Below are 23,778 nucleotides of genomic sequence, written 5' to 3' on the forward strand. Positions count from 1 at the left end.
TACAAAGTCAGCCCTCTTTTTCTTCACCCTGGAGGTTTAACCCTTTATTGATATCAGATGGGGCATTTAAAGATTTCATTGAATCAAAAATGTATGAATATATATCAATAAATAAGACCGACACTGTCTCATATGCATTGCTGTGGGAATCTCTGAAAGCCTATTTCTGTTGACAAATCATTTCTTTTTCAGCCCATTTAAATAAAGAGCATAGAGCAAATGTTCAAAGAATTGATGATAAAAAATGTATGACATCGATAGACAAATTGTAACTGACTCTTCTCCAATTCACAATAAAAAACGACTAGATTTACAAACAGAATTTGATTTGCTTTCAACAGCTGAAGCAGAGAAAGTCTTGTCCCACTGGCGTGTGACTTCCTATGAGCATGGCGATGAGCCCAGGAGGTTCTGGCCCAGGAGGTTCTGGCCCAGGAGGTTTTGGCCCAGGAGGTTTTGGCCCAGCAGCTAAAACATCAAGTAGCATCTGGACTGATTACTCAAATTAAAAACACAACAGGCGAGTTGGTTTCTGACCCGATAGCTATAAATGATGTTTTTAAAAAGTATTACTCATCTTTATATGAATATGAATATGTCCGATCCATAACTGGCCCCTTGGAATTGAACTCCTCTCTTAAAGATCTTAGCACACCTCCTGTTGATCCTGTCATGGCTGAACAATTAAATGCACCAGTTCAATTAGAGGAAATCCCACATCGTGTCATATCAATGTACAATGGTGAGGCTCCAGGCCCACACGGCTTCTCGCTTGAATTTTGCAAGAAATCTGAACAAACTGGCTCCATTGTTGGCCTCGCTGTACAATGAATCTTTGGAATGTGGTTCGCTGCCCCCCACACTATCTCAAGCAGTAATCACAGTTCTTCTAAAGAAAGATAAAGACCTTACATTTTGTGCGTCCTCCAGACCTATATCTCTTTTAATTGTCGATATAAAAATCCTGGCTAAAGTATTGGCTTGTCGTCTTGAGAAAATCTTGCCTTTGTTCTATTCTGACGAGCAAACTGGTTTAATTAAATCCATCAATTGTTTTATAATGTCCGCACACTTCTGAATGTGATCGAGTGGAATGGAACTACCTTTTTGTGGTTTTAGGTAAATTTGGTTTTGGAACTCGATTTATCTCATGGATTCGGTTATTGTATGATTCCCCTCAGTCATGTGTCCACACAAGTAATGTTACCTCCAGTTACTTTGCTCTATCCTGAGGCACTAGACAGGGGTGTCCATTATCACCCCTCCTTTTTGCTCCTGCTATTGAGCTCTTATCCATATCCTTACAGTCACTACATCAGTTTCAAGGAATCTCGCGTTTTGGTATGAACCTTAAATTGTCCCTTTATGCAGATGATTTGTTTTCATACATTTCTGATCAGAGTCTTGGTGTTTTCTCAATTATATCCTCATTGGTAAAATTCAGATTACTCTCAGGATACGAAGTTAATCTACTTAAAAGTGAATGTTACCCAGTAAATTCGTTAGTGCTTGCGTTGAACCAGACAGATATCCCGTTCAAACGTCACCCTTCTGGATTGAAATACTTAGGAATCAATTTCACCCGCACTTTACCTTCCTTATACACGGATAATCTCATCTCATTGATGAATCAAATTAAAGTAGACTTTCAGGGATGGGGCTCCCTGCCCTTATCTCTTTTGGGTCGGATAAACACAATTATAATAAACGTTTTACCCAGTTTCTTTTTCTATTTCAATGTATTTCGTTGTTTCTGCCAAAAAAGTTTTTCAAGACTCTTGACCATCTTATAATATCGTTTTTGTGGGAGAGCAAGAACCCCAGAGTGATAAAATCTCTATTACACTAGATGACGTTTAGTGGTGGGCGAGCTTTGCCTAACTTCCTGTATTATTACCGGTCAGCTCACATTCATAAATTGACCTATTGGCCCCAGTCTTGCTGTCGTGTAAACTTGAACACTTGTCTTGTTCCTCATCATCACTGGAAGCTTTGTTGTCTTCTCTTCCAATTAATCCCTCTAAATATCCAAAAAGCCCGGTGGTACAGTGCTCTTTGAAAATATGGTCACAATACAGGAACCAATTTGTTTCTTTCAGCATCAATAACAATGCCAATCATGAAAAATCCTCTATTTCCCCCCAGTCCCACTGACGCTACATACAAAAAAATGCTGGCATCAAAACTTCTATCAAAATGATATCTTTTTAAGTTTCTCTGACCGATGCTCGGCAGAGGGACTTCCAGCCACTTATTTCTTCTGCTACTTTCAGATTCGGCATTGTACATCTTCTCTTTCTCCATCCGATCCCTCTCTCCCAACCGCCCCTCCAGGGAACAGTTACTGTCCCTTGAACCCAATCGAAGGTCAATTATATACATATGTATAGTGGTATACAGGCGACTCATGGACTTGGATGGACAATCAACAGATAAAATTAGAAAATCATGGGAAAAGGAGTTAAGTATACACATTTCTGACCAACAGTGGAAAAAAGCGATATTAGCGATTCGTGCCAGTACTCCCTCTGCAAGGTTGCAGTTAATTCAATTCAAGGTATTATATAGGGTTCACTATCTGAAATGTACCCACAGATGGTGGATCAATGTGAAAGATGCCATGCCAGCCTGAGTCACATATTCTTTTTGTGTCCAATTCTCAACAACTTTTGGAGCCAATATTCTACGATTCTTTTCAAAGTTCTTAAAACTGAAGTTGTTCCGAAGCATTTCTAGGCTGTTTTTTGGGGGTTCCAGTAAACACTTTGCTCACAGAACCTGCTCACTCTAATATATTAACGTTTACATCACTAATAGCTAGACATAATATTTTACTTCTTTGGAAATCTTCTAAGGTGCTTTCATTATTTCTGTGGCTACGAGATGTTTTGTCAGTCATTAAAATGGAGAAAATAATTTTCTCAGCTAAAAGCAATAAAGATCTATTCGATATAAAACGGGGTCACTTTCTGGACTACTGCAAAAGCTTGGACTCTCTGCCTGCCTGACATCCCCCTGTTTTTTGTATTTATTTCTTTTTTACATTCATTCATTTTCTTCCGCTTATCCGTTTCCGGGCCGCGGGGGTGTCAGTCTGAGCACTGTCACCCAGATCGCATCGCACCATTTAAGAACCTTCCTGCAGGTGGTGAGCCCACGGGAAGGTGGCGCCCGGCGTAGGACACGAACCCACTTCCCTGAGATTGTGAGTCTCATGCTCTACCAACTGAGCTAGCCAGGGGTATTTATTTTTTTATTTTTTAATTATTTAATTTTCTCTTTTGTTTTATTATGTATGTATGGTTATATTGGTATAATGCTTGATATATGTTAAAAAAAAAATGTATGTGAATGTCTGTAGTGTGTATAAATAATGATTATGATACACCAAATAAATTATTTGTTGTAATAAGTGACGTGTGTCTTTGTTTGAAAATATTGTGTACAATGGAAAACTGTTGATTGAAATGTTGTTATAGTGTATATCTCCTAATTAACAAATTTAAAAAAAGAAATGAGTAAATCCTGGGAAGAAAACAGTTGACAGCATTTTTGTCTCTGTTGCCGAAAAGGCCATGGTTTATTGAATTTTCCCCGCATGTGTTATATCTTCTTGTTTGGCAGGTTCTTGTCGCGCTTCTCATCTGTTCACTTTGTAGATAGGAGTCATGGTTTAGCCACAATCGCCACTTGGTCCAGGTGTTCTATCAAGGAGATTTTTCCAGAGAATCTTTGTTTTTCCAATGTATTAGAATGAGAGGAGGCAGGCGGCAGGATTTGGCATTCAGAACTTTGACGGCTAATAAAATCCAAACCACTTAAGTTATTACAAAGTTGTACACAACTTTTGAGCAGAAGTGTCTCTGTGATTTGATAGTATTTTGAAGCCAATACGATGTTTGCCCTCAGAGGAGATAGCGTTTGCGTGAGACCAAATTTGGGGCAAAAATCCTATTTTGGAAGGTAAATTGTGGACTTCCTGTTGGATTTAGGTCAGGGGTATCAGCACATGAATTGACGGTGTTAATAAGACAAACAATCGAGTTTGGGTTTATTGTCTGTACAACATTCCTACGGGCTGTGGTGCTGTTTTAGTTTTTTTGGCTGGTGCTGGAGAGCACATTTTGGCACTCTAGGTGTTATTTTTTACATTTTCTTAAGTTTTTCACCAGTCTTGGTGAGTGTGCCAAATTTGGTGTATTTTTCAGCGAGTTTTGGGGTCAGCTTTGGTTCATTTAAGCGTAAGGAGATGAAGAAACAAAGAAACACTCCAAGTACAATAGGGTCCTTGCCTCGGTCTTGCCTTTCAGGCTTGCTCTTTAATAATATTTCCTTGCATTCCAATTGGGTCTCGCCCAGCTCTGCTCGGGCTCGAATCCTAACCAGCGTGGCTCGGGTTCCAGCTCGGGCTCCAGCTCGGGTTCCACCTCGGGCTCCAACTCGGGCTCCAGCTCGGGTTCCAGCTCGGGTTCTAGCTCAGGCTCAGACTCGAACCCTAATTACTGTTGAGTTCAGGCAAGGATTTCTCTGCATCGTGGCGCATGCAGGTACTTAGTAAAAGCCAAAGGAGTGAAGAGATTAATGATACATCATCCAAGACTGACTCAGGCAAACAAGAGGCTCAGAAACGGGACATAATTAAACTATTGACTATTAATTGAATACCTAATTAAATAATTTCTAATACAAATGTAAGATTATATCCTCTATCGGTGAAACATGTTCCCCTGTGGTTCCTGGACAATGGCCAAACAAGGAGACATTACATTGTAGAGGATTTTACTGCGCAACCTTTTTATAGACATTTTAGAATTGTACAAATGTTTTGTTTTTTTCGGGGGGGGGGGGTCTTCACTCTGCAGTTTTATCAGCACTCCTTGGCAGACCGATCAACGTCCGCCTGTGTTCCTACAACATGAATCTGGTGCTGAAATGGGATCCGCCTGAAGGAGCCGACAGTGGCCTGCTCTATACAGCTAAGTACAAGTCAGTGAATGTTTTCTTTCTTCATCCAGGCTTTAGGATCTGCTGGTATTAAATACTTCTATTACAAATTGCAACAACAATGTTAAATTTGTTGGAAAGGCCTGCAGAATTTGCAATAAATCAATCAGATTCAGATTCAGACACTTTATTTATCCACAGGGGGCATTTCATTTGTAGTTCCCAGTTGTACGTTCAGATTTGTGTATTTGGTCATCACTCATTCAATCTGTCAGGAATTAGCAGGAAACATAAGGAAATGTCAGAACATAAGAAATCAATAAAACCAGAAGATAAGCATTTAGCAAGACGGTAAAATGGTAAGAACGTTAATAATAAACAATAAGTAAGACAATAGTAATATCATTCAAGATATTTATGGTAATTGAAAGTAAAAACAATTTGAAATGAGTGTAGTCTGTTTAAAAGCTTTATGGCAGAGGGACACATTTCTCATTATTAGTCAATCAATCAACTTTATTTGCACATTTCAAAGCAACCAAGACTTACCAAAGTGCTTCACAGTTAAAAGTGATAATGAGCTCTGGTCCGTATCAGACAGGGGACAGGGTTAAATGGGTCGTCTCTGACAGACAGGAGCTTTTCTATTCAGCTCTTCATTTCTCCTCCTTGACAGCCCTACTCTCCTGCGGGATCCCTCAGGGCTCTGTTTCTGGCACCTTTCTATTTTCTTTGTGCCTGCTACCCCTGGGGTCCATTTTTTAGAAACATAATATTTCTTATTGCTTCTGCTGATGTCCAGATCCACCTACCAATTAGACCCAGAACTGCAGGTCCATCACAGCCTCTACTTAACGGCCTGGAGTATCTAAGGTCTACGCTGGACATTTATTTTCTTTGTGTCAATGAATTGAAAAACAGACATTGTTTTTAGCCGACCAGACCAGCGAGTTGATTGCACCAGTGCTCTTGGCCCTCTGGAAATCCCTCATTGACCTGTCTCAAAAACTCTGCAGGTGATTTTTGACAGTGGGTTTAAACTTGACAAACAAATCAATTCTGTTGTCAAAACTGGATTCTTCCCGTTGAGGCTGTCGGCCAAAGTAAAGTCTTTCCTCTCCCACTTTGGGAGGTCATACATACCTTAGTCCCCTGCACCCACTCTGCTTTGACCAGACCTCTCTTCATCATCTCCAGCTGCTGCCCGTCTTCTAACAGGGACAAATAAATGGGAGCACATCACTCCTGTCTTCTTTAGAATTGTTTATATTTCATTATTGGTTTTTAAGCTGTTAAATGAGTCGGTACTTCATATTTATCTGCACTTTTACGTGTTTCAGCTCCTGTTTTATCATTGAGCTTGGCAAATCAGATGGTCCTTGATATTCCAAGATCCAGACTCAGAAATAGAAGTGATCGTGTCTTCTCCATCTGTGGAACCACTTCCTGTCCACATTACAACCACTTCCTGTCCACATTGGAACCACTTCCTGTCCACATTACAACCACTCTGTCTCTTGAGTCCTTCAAGTGCCGACTCAAGACACATACTGTATGTACTCATTGGCTTTAAACATTAGTTGAGCACTGACACTGTTAATTGTTTTTACTCACTGTTATATTATTATTCTCTACTGTTGTACTGTACTCTCTACTCCTTTCCTCTCTCCTTCTTCCTCTCTCTTTCTTCCTCACTACTTCTTCCTCTACTTCTTCCTCTCTACTTCTTCTTCTCTACTTCTTCTTCTATTTCTTCTTCTACTTCTTCCTCTCTATTTCTTCCTCTCTACTTCTTCCTCACTAATTATTTCTTTATATTCCTTTCTCTCTACTTCTTCTTCTCTATTCCTTCCTTACTACTTCTTCTATTTCTTTTTCTACTTCTTCTTCCTCAATACATCTTCATCTTGACTTTCTCCTCTCTACTTCTTCCTCTACTTCTTTTTCACTACTTCACGTCTACCTGCAATGTATTTCCCAGCTTTTTCTTTCCACATCTTCAACTTCTTCGGATTCTAGCGGTTAGTTTTGTTTGTTTAATACTCAAAATGCATTGTGCTCTATGTCACATCCTCTCCCCCTGCCCCCTGGAAAGATCACTTCTATGAGAATAGAGATCGACGTTTTCAAGGGGACCAGAGACCACTTGTTAAATCCAGATCAAAGCTCAGGGGAGCTTTCACAGATGCATAAACCTTGGTTTTATTTTATGAGTCATGTGACTGTGGAGAGAGGTTGAAATCTTTAGTTCAAAACAGGTGGAGAAGCTTTTACTTTGAAAGTAAAATCCTCCAGCATCCATCAACTTATGATCAGACATTGACAACAACATCTTTCATTTTGAAAATCCATAGAAAAACTTTTTGCATTGCGTGTGTGGCAAAGTGTGTGTGGTTTTGGGTTTGACTTTCACAGTCTGGTTTAAAGACGTTTAGTGTGTCTGGCCTGGTCTGTTGGACAATGACGGCTTTATTGACCTGTAGTAAAAAATCATTCAGAACATGTTGACCAGTACTCTGGTAAATACTGACAAGCTCAGGATTAGTTTTAAACAGGATGCTGCATGAGCTCAAGACTTGTTTCTTCTGTTGTCGATAGAGTGGTGTTATTTTCAGTAAACACAAGTTAATAAGTCATCAAAGCTAATTAGTCTACTGAGATCTGACCTTCATGAAGATGTTCCTGTGCTCAGATGTTGACAACAATCATCAGAGTCACACATAAAAAAAATTGTTTATTTAATGAAGTTTATATAAACGATCATGTCAATGGTTTGAAAAAGGACTAAGATGTTTGATTTTTCAGGTTCCTTCAGGTTGGACTGACAATTGTCTTTGAAGTAAGAGTGTTAAAGTTCCTCTCCCAGAATACCTATTTAAAATCTACTTCCCATAAAAGGTGTGACTTCTGTACAGAGCATAAACCAACACACCTAAACAAGACCATCACCACTAATTTTCACTCATTTCAACCTGCAGTTTCCCAAATCCATCAGACTAAAGTACAGATGTTTACAGAAATCCCAGAATTTGTCTCCATCAAACTGTTTATGTTTCCTTACTGACGCCATCTTGGGAAACCTGCTGCAAGGGTTTCTGCGATATCAAAGATGTTGTTGCGGCAACTCCAGACAAAATATCAACATTTGACAAATTCAGGGTGAAAAAAATCCAGACTTTCTCAAAGAAAGAGTCTTCAAGCCACGAGAAAAATCTGAAATGTAGTGAAACTGATGGCTGATGGTTTTTCCAGTGAGAATCCAGATCTGCCTAGATCCAGTGTACATTTGAGATCTTATGACACAATGCCTCAGGAATCTTTGGGAGTTTCTGTGACGCTAAGACGTCAAGAAACCGGGGATGTTCCACCAAAATTAAATGCTGGAAACAAGTGACTGTCTGAGTGTGATGAGGAATTTTCTTCAGAATTGTTTTGACAATGTATTAGAGATGGACATCAACAACTAAAACTGGGTCCTACATTTTGCCCGTGTGGATTCTGGGAGAGGAACTTAAATAAAAGTTCAATGCCGCTGAAAGCAGCAGAGATTTGAATGATGGTTAATGTTGATGAGAAGTGAAGTGTTGTAGGAAATCACCTTTTTCTGTGTGTTTGTGCTCCAGAAGCCCAGTGACAAAATACAGAGCAGGCTGTGTGAACATCTCAGCCCTGGAATGTGACTTCACCTCTCACCACATCAGTACGTATGGAGAATATACAGGCGGGGTGCAGGCCCTCCGGGGGGTGGAGAGCTCCATCTGGGTGGAGAGTAACCCCATCACGTTGGACAAGGACAGTGAGTGAATACAGTGTGATGCATTCCTTCTACATGTGGCCATGAACTCTTATCTTGCCAGCAGCAGTGTTTCAGATATGTTTCAAATTTTAAAACAGCACCAACAACAACATTGAATTTAATTGTGAATCAATGAACTTTGATGGGACTCAGTTTTTCTTCACATTTGAAATTTAAGAAAATCTAAGATCAGCCTGCAAATCGTGCTCTTTAAAGTTCCTCTCCCAGAATCCACAGAGGGAAATGGAAACTGTAATCCAGTTTTAGTTGTTGTTGTCCATCTCTAAAATGTTGTCAAAACCTTTCTGAAGGAAATTCCTCATTACACTCATACCCGTGCTTTAATTTGTGCCGGTACTCCCCTGAATGACCTGCTGTCAGTCTGTCATACAAATATGGGACAAAAACATGGGTGGTGTTCAGCAGGGGGCACAGATATGTTGGGCAGTGAAAAGAAAGGGCACCATGTGTGGATTCACTGGCTGCCTTATTATTATTCTTTTTTTTTTTTTTTAAGTATATTACAGGCACATGTTGTAAGTAATTGCATATTGTCAGATAAAAAAAAAAATCCCTAAAAAAGAGCGAGGAGTGGAAGTCACTACACACTATCCTGAATTAGATAAGATCTTCCTCCTGTCCTCTTTTTTTTAATCAGCCTGTACAGCATTACATGCATTGGGTATATTTTAAGCCTTCAATTGTGGAAAAACTGCCACGGTGAATCCATTTGAAGAATGACACAGAGGTACATGGGGGCATGTAGAACAAGAATGTGGTGCAGTTTGCTGAAAACAATTTGATTTGAATTTTTAGGAAATGTTTTCAAAAATGAGCCTGCACAGCAGTTTATGTATTGGGTGTGATTTACGTGTGTTATTGTGAAAAATGTTGACGTTGTCGATGATCACGTGACATCACTCACATCTGGTCCTGGGAGACCTCCGCAACACGTGCATAATTACCGTATTTTTCACATGTTCCCAATAGACGCACCCCAGGTCTTGCACTCGCGCACTGCACATCATAGGAACTATACGGTCCAAGCTATAAACTGTAGAGAGGTTGGACGGATGTACTGACTGCTGGGGAAAGACAGAAAAAGTTCAGGTTTCTTTTCTCCTCAGAGGTAAAATTTAAAAGTGCTGGTACTGGTGCATGCCGGCCTACTTAAAGCACTGACTTATACAAAAACTTATTTCCAGCATTTAAATTTGCGGGAACATCCCCGGTTTGTTGATGTCTCAGCATCACGAAAACTCCCAAAGATTCCAGAGGCGTCGTGTCACAAGATTCCATGTGTCCACTAGATCTCTCCACATCTAGATTCTCACTGGAAAAATCCTCAGCCATCAGTTTCACTACATTTCAGAGTATTCTGGTGGCTTGAAGACTCTTTCTTTGAGACAGTCTGGATTTTTTTCATCCTGAATTTCTCAAATGACATTCTGTCTGGCACTGCCACCACTCCATCTTTGATATCCCAGAAACCCTTCTGGCAGGTTTCACAAAATGACTTCAGTCAGGAAACTTAAACAGTTTGATGGAGACAACGTCAGTTTTTTCTGTGAACATCTGGACTTTGGTGTGATGGATTTGTGAAACTGCAGGTTGAAATGAGTGGAAATGAGTGGTAATGGTTTATACTCTGTGCGGAAAGTCACACCTTTTATGTAGAAGTATTTTTGAACTCGGACATCACAATTGTCACAGCTCTCCTGTCATAACGACACACATGTTGCACTTCATTATTTCAACATTGCATCAGACATGTCCTCAGCTATGGAATCGCAGGAGTGCCAAAATTAAAAGGAAATAAATGTGGAAATATAAAGAGAATCAATAATACAAAAAATATACAAAGGTACTCATATTCCTTTTCTATCATGTCTTTGCTTATTCCATTTTGTCAATGCTTGTCCTGTTTTGTCTTTGTCTTTTCCAGTTACTTTTTGTCATTACATTTACTGGACGAGTCAGGCCGTCTGGAAAAGACAGAAGCAATACAAAGCAAATCAGCGAGGGCTGTGGGGGGTCTGTCTGTTCAGGGGGACTAGTCCATACCTGATCACATGATTCCTGCTTGCAGTGGCTCTGTAGTAGCAGGAAGTAGACGCATATGCAGGTTTATTTGAAGTAAAAGAGAGAAAGTTAAATATGACGGACGTGGAGTAATTGAGGAGAGGCTACTACATAGCCACTGTACACCGGCCTTAGTCACACAGCCAATATATGTTTCCTCTCAAGTCCCAAATGCCGTCTCCCGTTCATCAGTAAACCCAGAAATATAAATACGACAGAGTGGACACGCCCACAATACACCAAAAACCAACATAACCAGCGGATTCTTTATCAAACTAAATACTTTTGTTACCAAAACAAAGAAATGACATTTACGATATTGTTGATGAAATAAGAAATATGTAAAAGGAAAAATCAATTAAATACTTGTATTTGTTTATTGATCACAAGCTGTAGCCGACAACATGATCACATATTTCCGGTTTAGTTCTGAACACAACTTTGAGTGGCTGCCATGCTGCATGCTGAAGGATTTCAAGCTGTTACTCTCTGAAGTCTTAAAATGACTTATTTTTTGGACCTGAAGTCATTCCTTTAAATACATGTGTTCTCCATGTGTTTACATCTCTCCTCCTTCTCAGCCATCATTGGTCCACCGAGTGTGTCTCTTGTCTCCAAGGGGGCAACCATGGAAGTCGGCATTGAAGACCCTGTGCTGTGGATTTCTGATGTGAGGAGCGTCTACGCTGGAGCCACCTACAACATCACGTACTGGAAGAGTTCCCAGAGTGAGAAGGTGAGGCACACCGTGGTTTCAGCTGTGAATGGCTCCGCCATGGGGTAATGAGTGACGGCTCAGTGTGAAGCCTCTGAAGCAGTCCATAGGAAGAGAGAACAGGCCCTCGGTAGAGCACTGACCTTCACCAATGCTACAGTCGCCAAAACTGAGTTAGCATCGCTAGCATGATAGACGTTAGCTTATATCCATGCTAACTAGCCTGTCAGTTAGCAACATCACTGTGTGAAACACTGAGCGTCTCCATGGAAACGGACGCTGATCTCCTTTGAGCTCCTCCATGAGGTGTCTCTCTCATTCGCTTTGTATGAGAAACTTCTTTGCAGTTTTTGGGGATTTATTCAGAAACGTTTAGTCATAATGTCCAAAAACTCTAATACAGTAGTCCTTGTATGATGACGAATACTCCCTGAATGATGACAAATACTCCCTGTATGATGACGAATATTCCCTGAAGGTTTCATGCAATTTGGGGGAGAAGTTTTTGCAAAAAGTTGGTAAAGTACATACATACAAACCAATAAATGATTAAACTACAACGGGCAATAGAATAGAATAGAATAGAATAGAATAGACAGTTTGTCCTTGTTTGTATTGTTCTGTATTGTTTGAACCAGAGAAGATCCAGGGTGTGAGCTGTCCCTGATATATTGTGGGTTTCCTTTGCAGCAGTGGGAACTGTGCAGTTCCTCTAGTGTTTGGAGAGGGCAGATGACAGTTTTCTGAGCCGTTTTGATGACCCTTTGAGAACCTTTCTCTGTGCAGCTGTACTGAGCTGTAGCACACATTAATGCAGTATGTTAGGATGCTCTGGATGGTACACTGGCAAGAAGACACCAGCAGTGGGTTGTTGTTCTACCTCAACATCCTCAGGAAGTGCAGTCTCTGCTGGGCCTTCTTTAGCAGCCCAGTGGTGTTAGGGTCCAGGTCAGGTCCTCCTCGATGTGGACTCTCAGAAAACGGAAGCCAGCCACCCTCTCCACAGTCCCCCTGATGTTCAGAGGTATTATGTCCCCCTGAAGTCAACACTGACCTCCTTGGTTTTGGAGTGAAGTCCCACCACCGTGGTGTCAACCGCAGATTTCACAATGGTGGTGTTACTGCGGTGGGTGGGGGTGCAGCTGTGGGTATCGAGGGTGTATAGCAGGGGACTCAGCACACAGCCGTGTGGGGAGCCGGTGGCGAGGTTCAGGGCTGTAATTGGGTGTGGGCCCACTCTCATCCTCTGACTGCGACGACACAGACAGCTCATGATCCACATGCAAATCGCGTGAGATAGACCTGGTCTACCAGTCTGTTGTCTACCAGTCTGTTCACCAGTCTGCCCACTAGTCTGGCTGCCAGTTTCTCCAGCAGTCTGTCCACCAGTTTCTCCAGCAGTCTGTCCACAAGTTTGTCCACCAGTTTGTCCACAAGTTTGTTCATCAGTTTGTTCACCGGTCTGTCCATCAGTTTGAACACAAGTCTGTCCATCAGTTTGTCCATCAGTTTGTCCACCAGTCTTTGAGGTAAGATGGTGTTTAATCCTGAGCTGTAGTTCACAAAAAGCAGCTGCACGTAGCTCCAGCTGAGAGCGCAGCATGGAGTGCTGTAGCTACCACATCTTCTTTGGACTTGTATGACCCAAACTAGTGTGGGTCGAAGGTCAGAGGAAGGAAAGATGTGATATGATCCCGGACTAGTTTTTTAAAGCACTTCATCACCTCTAGGGTGAGTACAACTGGCCGGTCGTCATTAAGACTGGTCATGTGGGATTTCTTGGGTAGTGGGACTATGATGGAGGATTTCATCGGGGGGGGGGGGGGGGGGGGGACGATTGACTGGGACTGAGAGTGGTTGAAGATCGTGGTGAAGACTCCAGCCTTCATTACCCATCCAGGTATGCTGTCCAGTGGCCTTTCTCGGAATGACGGTACAGAATGTGTACCTCACTTCACTCTCCTCCACCTTGAAGGAGACACTGCTTTGGGCTTCAGGGTGGAGCAGCTGGTTCTGGTGGCTCCACCTCAAAGTGGGTGAAGAAGGGATTCAGCTCCTCTGCCAGCAATGCATCACCCTTAGCAGCCCTGAGGCTCGTCCTGTAGTTGACAAGCTGCTGGACTCGGTGCCACATCTGCCTGCTGCTGTTGCTTTCCAGGTGGTGCTTAATCCTCCTCCTGTTGTCCAATTTGGCATTACTGAAGGCTCTCCTCTGGTTGTCTCTTGCAGTGCTGTAGAACGTCTATCTCCAGAACTGAAGGAGGTGTTCCTCTGGTTGGGTCTGGCCGTGCTGTAGAGAGTCTGCCTCCAGATCTGGAGGCAATGTTCTTCTACGTCAGCAGCTGCTGGACCTCCCGGTTCAACCAGGGCTTCCAGTTGGGATGCGTCTGTTCACCGTCACAGTGTCCATGCAGTATTCAATGTAGTATAGGCCACTGTCAGAGAACATCTCAAGGTCTGGCTGTTAAAAAATGTCCTAGTTGGTTGTGCTGAAACAGTCCTGCGTTGCTGAGTGGCCCCATCAGGCCAAGTTCTCACAGCTTTTGTGGTGGTAAGAGCAGTTTTCCTGAGGGGGACATATGTAAGGACAGGTGGTTGGACTGACCCGGTGTGGTAGTGGTCTAGCCCTGTAGCCCATATTGATGTTGGAGTAGACCTTGTCCAGGATATTAGCTCCTCTTGGCACACTTAACATGCTGGTGGAATTTTGGGAGCGCTCTCTTTAGGTCTGCATGATTAAAGTCCCCTGCAAAGGTATGCACAGCACAGAAGGTATTGGTGATGTTTGAGTTCGAACGAATTGTTCAAAACCTATGAGTCACTTTACTGAACAGTGACTCCCGAGTCATCACATTCATTAACTCCTTCACTGAGACATTCTTGCTCCAGCCGTCCAGCTGCAGAGAGGAAAACAGAAATGTCACTGTTGTGCTGCTGCGACTCTAACTGCACCTTATAAATGTATACGGTGTAGGAAAAGCAGCCAACTACTACTACCGCTACTGCCAATATTGGCGAAAGGCAACTAATAGTGCTAGTTGTGTCGCTGCTACTGGCTCCTGAAGCTCATACGAGGCATTCAGTGCACATGCTCGACTCAGTTTGAAACTGGAAAGAGCCCCCCCCCCCCTGAACGAACATTGTTTTGCAAAGCTGGTAGAAATAAATACATGAACAAATACACTAATGGATACATAATAAATATTGTTGAAATATGACTGTAGCATGTATTGCATTGTGAGTAGTTCCGCCCTGTGATCTTTCCTTCATTTATTAAGACAAGTAAAACAATTTTTGAAATGTGTATGAAGAAAATCTGAATTTTGGAAGAAAAAAATGTAACTTTAAAATCATTTATATAGAAATATATACTATGTATTTGCCATTATGGATATCTGGTATTTATTTTATGTTTAATGGCTTATTTAACTTAGTTCCTGGTTCAAATAAACCTAAAAAAAAACCACAAATTAAAGCTGCAAGCAGCCTTGAACGGGTCCTCCTTATTTGCGGGACTCCGACTGAGAATGCCAGTTGGCATATGTGAACTGCTCTCTCTATAGCCGTAGTCCCACCGCAGTACATGCCGGAACAGGGCGGGGCGGGAGGGTACGATACGGTATGGCAAAGCACACCCAGGCCCAACTTTGTGTCACCACAGACACTATAGATAAAAGGTAGTCGGGGTTGTGACCGATGCGGAGACGTGTCCGGCGAAGAATGCAGAAGCGGCTGGCAGTGGACGCCATTCGATTAAGAGCCTCCAGCCTTCTTCCTCAATCACACAGCTTAAATTTCTCATTGTAAACAGCAGAATCCAGCTCCCGCTGAATCTCCTGATCGGTTTTGAAGGAATTTGGGGCTTTTATTTGGAAAGTCAGGACATGCAGGTTAAGTGGTCACACTTTGATAAACATGTTATTGCGTAATTTTTGGTGTGAATGATGCAACACTGATGGACGCAGCTGCAGTTGGTGATGTCCTCAGAGTGCGGGAGAGGACAGATTTTATTTTTTATATATTATATTTTATATTTATTATTTTTTTATTTTAGAAACAACTCCTCAGAATCCCTGGGGAGAAACACTGGGTGTACAGTTTTACATTTTCTTAAATTTTTTTGCCAGTCTTGATGAGCCTGCCAGATTTGGTAAGCTTTTGACCGTATTTAGGCGGTCACATTTGGGTCTAATGACACGGCAGAATAAGAAACAATAATAAGAAACTTTACAAAAGCAAATGGGTCCTTGCCTCCATCAGCCTGTACTACGACACTGGATTTTCTCTTATCGAGATAACTTCAAGGATTAACCCTGGGTTGTCCGTACTACAATGCTCGCTCACTTCTCACCGGGATAAATCACCCGGTAACTTGCGCTGAATGCCTAACCTGCTCCTGTGCAGGTTACGTTCTGGATAAGAGGTGAAAGCTCCGCCTCCTGACCAATCAGATTTCTCTTGAAAAATCACCTGCCCATTCTTAGATGATCGTAATTGGTGCACTGTTACAATTCGATTCAACTTTATTTATATAGCACCAAATACAACACAGGTTCAGTACTGAAGGCAGCGGAGAACAGATGAGAAAGTATTTAGAACAATCTTTTAAATAAATCCTTTGTCGCTGAGTTTCTCTGTGTTCCAAGTCTGTTTTGCTCCACGAGGGTTGATCTGTAGTATTGAGGTCAATGATTACACCTGACAGAACTTTATAAACATGACTTAATGGAACACAGAACTTCTCATGACATCATGGTGATGAATTCATTTTACAACACAAAACACTCACACGGGTAAAACTCGACCTCAAGACAACTGGATGGAAAATATATACTAAACGTAGAGCAGTGAGGAAGTTCTGCCTGAAATGCCGCCTGTAATTAAGTGAAATTGAGTGATCACAATTCCGTCCGTTTATATTGTCCGATGAATTAATGTCGTATAATCCCATCAAGTCACACATTAACAAGTCTAGAATGGTCTGGCTTTGGACACGGCAACAGTAATGCTTTGAGCCTGGTGGATGTGTTTGAATTCTTCATGTTCTCAGAGAATACCTGCTCCTGCAGTAATCTGTAGACTGCGCTGCAGAGTTTCTCCGTCTGTGTGATTGGTCAAACGCTACAAACTCTGCCCCTTTCATGTGAATGTGCACGGATCCTGAAGGGAAGCTGCTGGGTTAATTGAACAGCAATGTATCTGGGACATAGCCCAGAGTCCTGGTGTTATATCTGAATTCAGATCTCTGGCCCATGCTTCCCTAATTTGTTCTGAGGACACTGGAATTGAAAAACAATTTACAAACTTTGTGAAGGTCCTTCACTTATTCACCCCTCCCCCCTGACATAAGCTCTCTTACTGTCCGTCCATGACGTGAGCATCACCGTTTGTGAGGCCGCAGTAACTTGTCCGTTACCGGGTCTGGATTCGGCGTCCTGAACCCAGAAGTGTGGTGCCTTGCTTTCATCTGCAGAAGAGTGGAGCACTGTGCAGCTGAAGGGGGGAGACGCAGGCTCGTGTCCATAGGATCCCAAAAAAAATAAAAAGGAAAAGAGAAGAAGTAGTCCAAACTGTGTTCTGCTCGTCCAGTGGGCTGAACCTTGGTTTGATTCTGTGGGTCCACGTTGTGCTCTGTTGTTCTTTCCGATGCAGCAGAGATGTGTGTGTCTCTCGGGTGTTGGGTAGAAGAGGTCCGGAGCAATAGTTGGAAGGGGGTTTCATCCAAGTTTGAATTTTCAGACACCTATGGTGTCTGGGTCGGTTGGACCAATGAGTGGCTGGAAGAGAAACTGCAGTCACTGCTGTGTTTCTATTGGTTCCAAACCTGGGGTTTGCAGCTCTCCTTAGGGTTGCAGCCTTCCTCCCTGCTGTTTTATGGCCTGTTCAATTGTTCCAATGTTCCATTGTTCCATTGTTCCAGGTGTCTCTCCCTTTGTGGGAGAAAAACTGCATGAAGGTGTTCAATGAAATCTTGGGCCCAACACTGGTGTGCTCTCAACAACCTGAACATCACTACCTGCTGCTCCTCAACCTGAACATCACTACCTAGTGCTCCTCAACCTGAACCTCACTACCTGGTGCTCCTCAACCTGAACCTCACTACTTAGCGCTCCTCAACAACCTGAACATCACTACCTGATGCTCCTCAACCTGAACCTCACTACCTGCTGCTCCTCAACAACCTGAACATCACTACCTGGTGCTCCTCAACCTGAACCTCACTACCTGGTGCTCCTCAACCTGAACCTCACTACTTACTGCTCCTCAACCTGAACCTCACTACCTGGTGCTCCTCAACCTGAACCTCACTACTTAGTGCTCCTCAACAACCTGAACATCACTACCTAGTGCTCCTCAACCTGAACCTCACTACCTGCTGCTCCTCAACAACCTGAACATCACTACCTGCTGCTCCTCAACCTGAACATCACTACCTGCTGCTCCTCAACCTGAACATCACTACCTGGTGCTCCTCAACCGGAAGACTGTCCTTGGTCTCCACCAGGTGATGGAGAACAATCAGCTCCATTCAGAGCTGAGGTTACCAGAGAGCAGGAAGACTGTCCTCAGTCTCCACCAGGTGATGGAGAGCAATCAGCTCCATTCAGAACGGAGGTTACCAAAGAGCAGGAGGACTGTCCTCAGTCTCCACCAGGTGATGGAGAACAATAGAACATGAAGCTCGTCTGTAGCGTTGCTTCCTGAGTGTCTCTGTTAAAGGAACATTTCTAACATGAGTTGGTTTGAAGGTGATCTGGAGGGTCAGACGGTGTTCAGTTACTGTCTGATGTTGTCTTTGATGTGAAATGTGTTGGTTGGTAGTTAACTGGTTAGTAAAGCAGAGATTAGCATGCAGACCCTGTGTGTGTGTGGCAGAGCTAACGTTGGTTTACAGGTTGATAACTACTCCTGATATCATCATCAATAGAACTCAGTCACTGTAATATAATCTAATATTATCAATAGAACTCAGTCACTGTAATAGAACCAGCACATCTTCATAAAGGTAAACATCCATACAGAGCATCAGGATGAACTGATCTCAGGTTCTCACCCAGGTGGTTGGTACCACTTCCTTCACGTCTCTGAAGAAGGAGTTTGGTTGTTGTCCAGGCTGGAGAGAAGCTGCTGCTCCTGGAGCTGGTAGCTCCTCCTGCTACCTGTGGTTGGCTGAGTTCAGCAGGAGGAGAAGAAGAACAAGGGGATGGTTCAGGAGAAGAAGAAGAACATGTTGATGGTTCAAGAGGAGGAGAAGAAGAACATGCTGATGGTTCAGGAGGAGGAGAAGAAGAACATGTTGATGGTTCAGGAGGAGGAGAAGAAGAACATACTGATGGTTCAGGAGGAAAAGAATAAGTTGATGGTTCAGGAGGAGAAGAAGAATACCAAGTTGATGGTTCAGGAGGAGAAGAAGACCAAGTTGATGGTTCAGGAGGAGAGGAATACCAAGTTGATGGTTCAGGAGGAGAAGAAGAACAAGTTGATGGTTCAGGAGGAGAAGAAGAATAAGTTAATGGTTCAGGAGGAGAAGAAGAACAAGTTGATGGTTCAGGAGGAGAAGAAGAACAAGTTGATGGTTCATTAGGAGAAGAAGAACAAGTTGATGGTTCAGGAGGAGAAGAAGAATAAGTTGATGGTTCAGGAGGAGAAGAAGACCAAGTTGATGGTTCATTAGGATAAGAAGACCAAGTTGATGGTTCAGGAGAGTCTTCCTTTGCAGCCTCATGGTTGTTCCCTTGTCCAGACCAGAGGATCTGGTCGCTCAGGTCTGTGCTGGTTTTCCTGCTTGTTGAGGAAAAAGCACAAAGAGGTTCTTTGAGGTGTCGTTTCCTGGTCTCGTCCTGGAGGAACTGGTTGGTCTTCCCTGGTTGATGGGAGATCAGACTCTGGGTGCTGGTCTCTGGATCCGAGGGAAGGTCTGACCCTGGTGGTCGGTCAGAAGAGGAGTTGAGGAGTTGAGGTCTTTGGTTGCAGACCTCTGGGGTTACCTGCTTCCAGCAACCCTCCTCCTCCGTTGAAGAGGAGGAGCAAAGCTCTTTGAGAGAATCCCTCCAAAAGGCTTTTGGTGAGTTTGGGGTGGAATCCTGGGAGCCTCACCCAATCGGTGACTGGCTGAGTGCATCGGGCGGGGGGGGGGGGGGGGGGGGATTTGCATGCATGGTGCTGCAGTTGCAACAGGACCCTCAGAGACAAATGAAGATTGTTTTTCATTAGAAATGAACCGACTGTCTGTGGTCTGTCAGATCCCAACATGGTGCTCCTCAACCTGAACCTCACTACCTGCTGCTCCTCAACCTGAACATCACTACCTGCTGCTCCTCACCGTGAACCTCAGTACCTGCTGCTCCTCAACGTGAACCTCACTACCTGCTGCCTGTGTGTGTGTGTGTGTGTGTGTGTGTGTGTGTGTGTGTGTGTGTGTGTGTGTGTATTTGATTGAAACCATAGACATTATAAAGGATAGACGCCTCGTGTCGTGCTGGAGAGTGATGCAGTGTTGCCGCCATATTAGATGGGGCACCTCGCTCTTGTTCAGCACCAGACTCAATGGGAGTTAAAGCAGAAATAGCAACTTTGTCCGTGTTTTGTTTACAAAAACCTGAAGGAAAGCTGAAGAGAGTCGACCAGCGGACGTTTCTCAGCATTTCCCTGAAAGTGAACCTCAGCCTGATGATGTGAGTATTTGATATGTTGCAAACAGCTGTGAGCATCAAGAATCTGCTCATGGTAAAATCTCTTTGTGAGATCTGTGCTTTGTGCAACTCTTTTTACACATACTGACACACACATGTTTTTTTTACATGTTATAAATTAGATAGAGAGATGTCTTAACTTACGTATACGCAACCTTTTACACACACACACACACACACACACACACACACACACACACACACACACACACACACACAAACACACACACGTTTGAAAGCAGCAGTGGACAAGCACTGGCTTGGCCCCACAGAAAAAAAAACCTTCCTTGTATTGACAGTTTGTTCTGGTGATTTTAAACCAATGTTGAGTGATACTTCTTCAAAAGAACTATCTGTCTTTATGTGTAAAAATACATTACTATTCATCCGAGGTCACTGGCATGTTACAAATAATTAACTTATTATAATAAGGCGTCTAAGTGGGAAGCGTCTATCTGGGATGACACTTAAAAAAGAGTCGGTTTGATGTCCAGGCTGGAGGGAGCTGGTGGTTCCTTGGTTAGCAGTTAGCATCGCTGTGCTAACTCTGGTTGGGTTGCATTGTGCAGACGAAGAAGAAGAAGATGAAAGAGTTGTGGTTCAGGGGCACTCTTTAGAGTGTCCTGGCTCTCCCGTGGAGATCCAAGACGCTGGTCACTTGAAATCTGTGCTCATGGATTTCCTGATTTGGCTCCTGGTGGAGAACAGGGCTGGTTTCTCCCTGGTGATGAGGCCAGATGCTGGGTGCTGGCCTCTGTTTGTGGTGGAGCTCTGACCCTCTTGGCAGGGCCAGGGGAGGCACACCAGTGGCTGGCTTCATGACATCCCATTGAGGGTAGTCAGTGTGAGCCTTGAGGTTTGCGGGGTTGAGGTGATCTCTCATTAGCCTTGCTGGTACCACTGCTGGCTTCTCCAGGTTGTTCAGTAGCAGCTCCCTGTGTGCCTGGTTTGTGGGCTTTTGTGAAGATGTGGAACTCCTTCACAGCTGGGATTTTGATATATTCTTTTTCTGAGAGTTGGGCCAGTTTGAGAAGGTTTGAGAAGGTTTGGTGGTTTTGTGTGCTGCCATGTTGTTTGGGCTCCACTTTTTTCCAAATCTTAACATTTCTACTTTGAGCATATCATCATTACCAGCTAAACTGAAGATGACAAAAGTTAAAATGTATTTTATTAAGAACATTGATAGTTGGATCTCACACTAGTTTTATCTTCTGCCACACAATATCAAGAAGAGTTTACTATTTAGTTCTTTCTCAAATACTATTAAAAATGTATCCAGATGTATTCTGCATGCTGTTTTGTAAAACCTGTGTTTTATTCCTGCACTACGAAGAGCTTCTTAAAAACAGAATCTTATCCAGTGCTTTGTTGGTGTTTTAGATGCAGAGGAGGAATGTGAAGCAGACTTTGATCACCACACACAAAAAGAACTCTCAATTTCTGTCTACTGCAGAGAAGTAGCCATGTCGTACAACGGACTCGGGTGATCCTGAACCACCTGGACTCGTGGAGCCAATACTGCCTGCAAGTGAACTTGCAAGTGAATACTGCCAGGAGCTCCAAAACCAGCATGCCGAGTAACATCACCTGTGACAGCACCACTGCTGCAGGTGAGACACATGGATTCTGTGGGCCGGGGGGAATTGGCATCCTGGGGATTGGTCACTGTGAAGTGTGGTATGACTTTGTAGTGTTGTAGTGTTGTATCACTGTGAAATGTATGGTAGTGTTGTATCCAGTGTTGTGCCTGAACGAGTTCCGTGAACGCTCATTCATGAACTCGTTCATATTTTGGACGAACGTGAACTGAACGTTCTGTATTTCTGCCTCATGAACGTCACTGTGAGCACGCTCATTCTAGTGTTTATGAATGGCGCTCTCATAGTTCAATGTTGTTTAAGAGAGTGCCAGATTTCCATAGAGCCTTCCAGTGGAAACCCGGCTTAAGCTCACTGTAAAGGGGCCTTAACATGTCGGGGGAAAACAGCCAATCTGGCAACAGCAGCGAACACAGAGTCATCAATCATCAACATGTGAAGCATCGCGGCAAAAACAAGTAGAAGACAGCAGCACTACCTCAGACTCTGTCTCCACCATAAATACTTCATCTTCGTATGGTTACAGTACTTTCCGGACGATAAGCCGCTACTTTTTTTTTTACATGCTTTTTTTTTTATTTATATGTTTTTTATTTTCTTTACATGCTTTGACCCCTGTGGTGGACGACTCGACTGTTTAATTGTTAACGAGCTTGCGTAGTAGCAGCTTGCTCTGGAAGTAGGGTTGCCAACTCCCTGAAAAATAAATAAGGGACTGGCAGTGCCGGCCAACCCGATTGCCTTCACGTTTCCCAGCATGGTGAATTTTTTTTACCCCTTTTTTCTGTGTGTGAAACATTTTTTTAACTATTTAGCTTGAACCTGAATTTGAGTAGATGCCTAGTTCTTCAGATCAGCGGCCTGAAGAACAATGCATCCACCTCTCTGCTGTTCTCTTTGACTGCCATGTTTCCTTCTCTTGAGGCTCTGTAGTGAGGTTCTTTGGTGAGGTTCTTTGTCAGGAGAATTTCCCAGTAAAAAACCTCAGAGAGACAGAATACACAGACTTTGAAAATGTTTAAGACAATTTTATTACATTATTCTTGCAAGAAGAGACAAAGTCACAGTGACCCTAACCTTTGCATGATTGTCCAAGAGTTTGTCTCACTCTGATGTCAGACAGCGCCTTTTTTAAAAGCTTAAATTTTCAGTCTGCATTGAAGGACACCAAAAGCAGCACAGGGGTTCCAAAAGTACTGACACAGGTCATCCTAGAACACATACTGCATAGTTCACATCATTCTTGATGAGACAAAACAAGATTTCTCTGACAGTTCTGTGGTGAGGTTCAGTGGTAAGGGTCTGTAGTGAGGTGCTATGGTGAGGTTCAGTAGTGAGGTTGTATAGTGAGGTGCTGTGGTGAGGTTCAGTAGTGAGGTTCTGTGGTGAGGTGCTGTGGTGAGGTTGTATAGTGAGGTTCTGTGGTGAGGTTCAGTCGTGAGGTTCTGTGGTAAGGTGCTGTGGTGATGTTCAGTAGTGAGGTTCTGTGGTGAGGATGCTGTAGTGAGGTTGTATGGTGAGGTTCAGTAGTGAGGATCAGTGGTGAGGTGCTGTAGTGAGGTTGTATAGTGAGGTTCTGTAGTGAGGTGCTGTTGGGAGGTTGTATAGTGAGGTTCAGTGGTGAGGTTCAGTAGTGAGGTTCTGTGGCGAGCTCACACACTCCTCATAAAGTTCATCCATAGAGGTGGAGAGTATAAATATGTTTGAGGGGCACTTCAGGTCAATGTGTAATACTTCCAGGGTAATACTTCCAGAGTAAATCTTTCTTTGTGGCAGAAAGACAAGTAACAACCATTGCATCAATTTCTAATATTTTGAACTTGTAATACTTGCAGACCTCTCCTACGTAATCACCTAAAGATAATCAATGACATACTTAGCTTTTCACAGATCTGTGAGATTCCTCCTGGTTGAAAAATGATATACGACGCCACCCCGTGGTTATTTTGC

At 43.1% G+C, this 23,778-nt stretch overlaps 1 protein-coding gene across 4 annotated transcripts in view; it reads left to right on the plus strand.

Moving 5' to 3' along the window:
- Positions 1-23,778, plus strand: part of LOC308118467 (interleukin-10 receptor subunit beta-like) — a 55,257-nt gene that overhangs the window by 17,503 nt on the left and 13,976 nt on the right. For 3 of the 4 annotated variants that reach the window (XM_080477895.1, XM_080477896.1, XM_080477897.1), the window contains exons 2-5: positions 4,863-4,986; positions 8,568-8,740; positions 11,404-11,558; positions 21,684-21,840. In XM_080477895.1, coding sequence (XP_080334021.1) covers positions 4,863-4,986; positions 8,568-8,740; positions 11,404-11,558; positions 21,684-21,840 — 609 coding nt within the window. The remainder of the gene's footprint in view (positions 1-4,862; positions 4,987-8,567; positions 8,741-11,403; positions 11,559-21,683; positions 21,841-23,778) is intronic. The other variant, XM_080477894.1, reaches the window with a different exon arrangement.

Source organism: Lipophrys pholis (assembly GCF_963383615.2).
Source record: "Lipophrys pholis genome assembly, chromosome: 13".
Taxonomy (NCBI): Eukaryota; Metazoa; Chordata; class Actinopteri; order Blenniiformes; family Blenniidae; genus Lipophrys; species Lipophrys pholis.